Source organism: Neovison vison, chromosome 6 (assembly GCF_020171115.1).
Source record: "Neovison vison isolate M4711 chromosome 6, ASM_NN_V1, whole genome shotgun sequence".
NCBI lineage: Eukaryota > Metazoa > Chordata > Mammalia > Carnivora > Mustelidae > Neogale > Neogale vison.
Genome location: NC_058096.1, coordinates 79,963,413 through 79,969,412, shown reverse-complemented (window position 1 = coordinate 79,969,412; position 6,000 = coordinate 79,963,413). Strand labels below are relative to the sequence as shown.

The 6,000-nt window shown below is 41.2% G+C and overlaps 1 protein-coding gene across 1 annotated transcript in view; it reads left to right on the top strand.

The window, feature by feature from the left end:
- The first annotated feature begins 3,183 nt into the window (after positions 1-3,183).
- Positions 3,184-6,000, top strand: part of DHX36 (DEAH-box helicase 36) — a 49,989-nt gene continuing 47,172 nt past the window's right edge. The window contains exon 1 of the mRNA XM_044251641.1: positions 3,184-3,516. Coding sequence (XP_044107576.1) covers positions 3,256-3,516 — 261 coding nt within the window. The 5' untranslated portion in view covers positions 3,184-3,255. The remainder of the gene's footprint in view (positions 3,517-6,000) is intronic.

Below are 6,000 nucleotides of genomic sequence, written 5' to 3'. Positions count from 1 at the left end.
TCTCTGTTATCTTTTCTTATAAGGACACTAATCCTATAAGATTAGAGCCCCAACTTCATGACCTCATTTAACTGTTTCCTTAGAGGCCCCATCTCCAAATGCAGCTAACCTGGGGGTTAAGTCTTCAACATATAAATTTTGAGGAGATCCATTCAGTTCATAAACTCTCTTAGCTAACAAAAATCCATACTATTTCCTTCATATTTTGCCCCAACGATCCCCAGTACGCCTACCCAATCTCACCCACTGAAAATTCACATACTTGTCATTGCAGGTATGTCCAATAAATTCCAATACATTTATTAAAACTATTCATTCCTTAGTCTTAACCAGATTTGCCAAGGAGTACCAAAAGGTATCTCAGTCTGCTCTCTCTGTTTTTAACTCATATAACCAACCAGTTTTTAGACATCTCAATTTGTATGTTTCATGGGTTCTTCAAATTCCACATGTATAAAAATTTATAAAAATTTTTAAAGATTTTATTTATTTATTAGAGAGAGTGCATGCACGAGGGAAAAAGAGAGAGAGAAGAAAAGCTGGGTAAGGGGCTGAGGGAGGAGCAGACTCCCCCCTGAGCAGGGAGCCTGACGTGGGGCTTGATCCCAGGATTCTGGGATCATGACCTGAGCTGAAGGAAGATGCTTAGATGAGCCACCCAGGCACCTCCATATGTATTATTTAAATGCATTAACTCAACCATACCCCCATTCAAAAACAAAAAACAAAAAACAAAACCTCCTCATCCTATATTTTTCATCTCAGGATACGGTATCTCTTTATTTGGTAGTCATTCAAATCTTAATCTCAAGAGTTATCTGACCCTTTCCTCTAATTGCCCACATCCAGTGAATCATCAGATCTGAGATTTTTTTAATCTCCTAATATCTCTTAATTCTAGTCCTTTTCATATTCCATATTGCCTCCCCTAAATCATAGCCTTTTAACTAGCCTCTGCTTATCCATTCTTGCCTCCTCCTTTCCTTTTTCTTCAAAGCAGCCAAAAATAACCACTCTCCTTAAAGTTTAATATTGTTCTATATGTGGCATATAAGGTCCTCCATGATTACGCTCCTTTCTACCTCCTTGGTCTTCTCCAACAATCTTAAAGTTTAAGGGTAGATTTTTCTCACTCTCCATATATATTTTTCAAAGATTTTATTCATTTGAGAGAGAGAGCAAGAGTGAGAGAGAGAGAGAGAGAGCACAAACAGGGGTACAGACAGAAGAAGAGGGAGAAGCAGACTCTGCTGAGTAGGGAGCCCAACATGGGATTAGATCCTAGGATCCTGAGATCATGACCTGAACTGAAAACAGATGCTTAACCAACTGAGCCACACAGGTGGCTCACTCTCCAACATTTTATCATCTCTCTTCACACACATTGTTTCCTCCACCTGTAACAATCTCTCTACTCCCCATTAGTCTGGCTAAAGTCTACTTATCGCAAAAGTCACAGCCTAACCTCTCATTCTTTAGAAAGGACTTACCTGATTCTAAAATTAAATTATTTTGCTGTAACATCTAATGCCTGCTGGGAAAGAAAATCTTTTCCTCTACTCTCTTAGGTTTATCCTGCGGGCCTGAAAATTAAAAGAATGAAAGACAGATTAGCAAGAGAAGAGACAGATTTAATCACAAATGGGTGGGACTACATATAAAAATGTAATTCAAGGAGAAGTTTAGAACTTGGGGCTTATATACTATCTTAATAGGGGAAGGGGAGGAGGCAAAAGATACCCATGGGAAAGCAACTTCTAGGAAGGAAAAAAATGGACTCTTATGAGAACAAATGGAATATATAATAGTCTTGTGACAATTCCTGCTTAGGAGTGATGCTGATTTCTAGTCTCCAGTAATGACTCAATTTTGTCAGTTTCTCTCCCAGGGGAAGGGACTTATGACAATTGAGTTCTTTTGAACTCCTTTGGGAGGCTCTGCTTTTAGGCAGTTGAAATATTTCAGAAACTCAAATGCCTTTGCTCAAAATAATTGTTATGCCCCAGAGGTGTAGTCTGGACCTCATTGCACAGTAATTTCTTTTGCCTTTCCAAGACTGTAAGCAAATGAAAGCTGATGCCAGCACCTTTAAATCAGTTAAAATACGTAAATGAACTGGAGATCCTCTGGTGACATCCAGGCCTGTGTGGCCCAGTCATTTGATTTATTCAAAAACAGCTTTGCTAAACCCTACGTGGCCTGGTCAATCAACAATAAATGGCTTCACATGAACATATATGATTCTTCAACTGCCTTTGTTTAAATTGCCCAAGAGCATTTTTTTTTAGATTATTTATTTATTTATTTATTTGACAGAGAAATCACAAGTAGATGGAGAGGCAGGCAGAGAGAGAGAGGGAAGCAGGCTCCCTGCTGAGCAGAGAGCCCGATGAGGGACTTGATCCCAGGACCCTGAGATCATGACCTGAGCCGAAGGCAGCGGCTTAACCCACTGAGCCACCCAGGCGCCCCGAGCATTTTTTTTTTAAGATTTTATTTATTTGACAAAATAGGCAGAGAGAGAGAAGGAAACAGGCTCCCTGCTGAGCAGAGAGAGGATGGGGGGGGGCTTGATCCCAGGACCCCAGGATCATGACCTGAGCCAAAGGCAGAGGCTTTAACCCACTGAGCCGCCCAGGCGCCCCGCCTAAGAGCATTTTTTAAATTTCTGCCAGCCATGCTCCTTGTTATGCTGTTGGATAAAGGCAATAAATAATGATAATCCTTTAAGAGAGGAAGGGAGAGCTTGTACTTATTTGAAACAGGTGTGAAGCTATTTTCAAGACGCAGCTACAAAAAAAAAAAAGATGAACTCATTTCTTTTGATACTTTTAGGAGAAAATGCCTCCATCCTCAGGTTCTTTTATTGTGTCAATAGATGTCTATTTTCCAGACTCTAACTGGAAGCAAACTTCGGATTTCACTACGGGTAATAATTAAGTAAAAACCAAAACCCATCGCCTCACATGTTGGGCGTAGGTAAAGGAAACCTGCGAGGCTTTGCTCGCTTTCCGTCCACAGGTACAAAGGTAGACAGCAGAAGAAACGTCAAAGAGGACTTCACCTGAGGCACTTTCCGGACCACCTACGGCGCCGCCTGCGACGTCACCGGAAGCAGCTGCTGTGACGCTCAAACGGCCCTCCCTCTCGCGCTGGGCGCCGGAAGCAAAACGGAAGTGGATGTGCACCCGCTTCCGGGCCCGGGCGCCATTTCTAGCGGTTGCGGGTTCTCACGAGTTGTAGTCAGCGGGGACAATGAGCTATGATTACCATCAGAACTGGGGCCGGGATGGTGGGCCCCGCAACTCCGGCGGGGGCTATGGAGGAAGCTATGGGGCGGGCCATGGAGGAGGTCATGGAGGGAACCGAGGCTCCGGAGGCGGCGGCGGCGGAGGAGGAGGAGGTGGTGGTCGAGGCGGCAGAGGCCGACATCCTGGGCACCTGAAAGGCCGCGAAATCGGCTTGTGGTATGCAAAGAAACAGGGACAGAAGAACAAGGAGGCGGAGAGGCAAGAGGTAAATCTGAGACTTGATAGTGGAGAGGGATGAGACAGGGCACTTTTTTCCCCTTCGCCGCCCCTTATCTTTTCCTTGCTTTTTGTTTGTTTCTTAGCTGGTGCATGTGCTTTGTGAAGTGAAAAGTGTGCACAGGTATTCTGCTAAAGCTTGCGTTAGCAGATATTTTGTCGTTTTTCGTTAGCCATGCTCAGCAGGTAGATTTATGCAACGTGAGTGTGTATTTTTCTTTAAGGATGTGAGAACGGTGAACAAAACAGTAAGTTCAGGTCCTTTCCGAAGTTAACTTTATTAGGATGTCCGTGTCATACTATCCTTGGCCACCCTGTTAGAAAAATTATGGCCACTCTTGCCTGAAGAGCTCGAAAACAGCGGCCTTTGTAACATACAGGTTTGCGCAGAATAAAAGCTGTCGGGCACTATTCTGAATATAGGTCGTTCAGAAGAATAGTCTAGCTTTCATTTTTAGTATTAAAATAATCATAAACTTACAGGTTTGTGGTTTGCTGGTTTTTTGTTTTTTGTTTTTTATGTTGGTCTGGGGAGAGTTGTGTTGATTGGCAGCTCCTCTTTGAGAATGAAACTTAGGATCCTGGAAACAAGAAATTTCAGAAAAATGATTTGATTTAGTCTCTTCAGGTTGTGATTGCCTATTTGATTTATATCTTGAAGATCTGTAATAAGGGACACATCAAAGTTCACTTGGTGGAACTTAAATTTTTTTTAATTGTGTTTTGTTTTTATTAAACAGAAGTTTTCTTACTGTAAGTCTGAGGCATCTTTTTTGTAACTTCTTTTTTTTTTTTTTTTTTTTAAGAGCTTATTTATTTGAGAGAGAGGCGGGGGGGCGAGAGGAGAGAAGAGAGTCACTGCTAAGCAGGGAGCCCAGTGAGGGACTTGATCCTGGGACTCCTGGATCATAACCTGAGCTGAAGGCAGTTACTTAACCAAATGAGCCACCCAGGCACTCTAGTAACTTCTTTAAAAACATCCTTCATATTAGATAAAGAATGTGTGTAATTAAACCTTTATTTAGGCTTTTGTTTCTAAATCATTTTATTTTTTTATTTGTCCTTTATCCTTGTCTTTTCATCAAAGCGTTTTTTGGCGTTATCCATTTATCTTCACACCTTATCACATTCTTCTCTTTTTTTTTTTTTTTTAAAGATTTTATTTATTTATTTGACAGAGAGAAATCACAAGTAGGCAGAGAGGCAGGCAGAGAGAGAGAGAGGGAAGCAGGCTCCCCGCTGAGCAGAGAGCCCGATGCGGGACTCGATCCCAGGACTCTGAGATCATGACCTGAGCCGAAGGCAGTGGCTTAACCCACTGAGCCACCCAGGCGCCCCACATTCTTCTCTTTTAATACACACACACACACACACACACACACACATATATCAGCCCAAAGTTGTTCATTGAACAAACTTTTTTTTTTAATGGAGGGAAACCTATCTAAATCATCTTAAAATTGGAAGAATAATGTAGGCTGATTGCTATAAAAGGATGTATGCGGTAACTAGAAAGTTATTCTTTATTTTATTTAGGCCCTGTTTCCCACAATGTGTTATGCATGTTGCCATGGGGATCTGAAGAAATAATGATGTTGGGAAAATAAGATGTAAACAGGTGAAAAGTTTAATCAGGAAAAATTGTTCATTATTATTTCCATCTGAAGCTAGTTGCGTGATGGATCATTATGAAGGGAACTCGGGAGTTCTGTCCTCTACCCAAACTTCATTTTGGTAAATGTTTCAAGCAAGAACGGAATTTATCTTTGTTATTTTTTTTCATTTCAGCACATCTGCCTGCTCTGCTTTCTTAATATATTCCAAATCCAACCACTTGTCTCCACAGCAGTTACCCCACAAATCAGGCCACTATCTTGTTCAGTGTTTTTGGCCTCCTAATGAGTCTTATAGCTTCCACTCCTGCTTTCCACTAAGTCTGTCCTTTATAGATCCACTCATGGTGCTTTCAAAAGCAAAAATTAAGTCATCTCATTCTCTAGCTCACAACTTGGGATTGGGAGCCAGATCACTTCTGTCTGAGTTGAATACATTTACATTTCATCCCAACATATTTTACAGGAAATCTTGGTAACATAGTTTCAGTATACCAGGTTTCCTTCAGTGTACTGAGCCCATGTCCTCAATATGATGTAATTACATCTTTTGTAAATACACTTCTATTTTTGTTTTTTATCACAGGTCCCATACCGTTCTCTCTGAAATTCATCTCCATCTTCTCAATCTAAATATGACCATTTTATGACCATTTTCAATGATTGGTTTATGCTACCTTTTTTTGGGGGGGGGGGCCACCTTCATCCATTTGTGATTGCTTCCCAGTCATCTCCCTTAGCTTTAATTACTTTTCACGTAATTCCTGTTTACCAAGTTATTGCATCCTAACAATGTGCTCTTTTTCTTTCAACTTTTTTTTTTTTAGTTGAGTATCTGAAATATCTGAGACACTATCTTA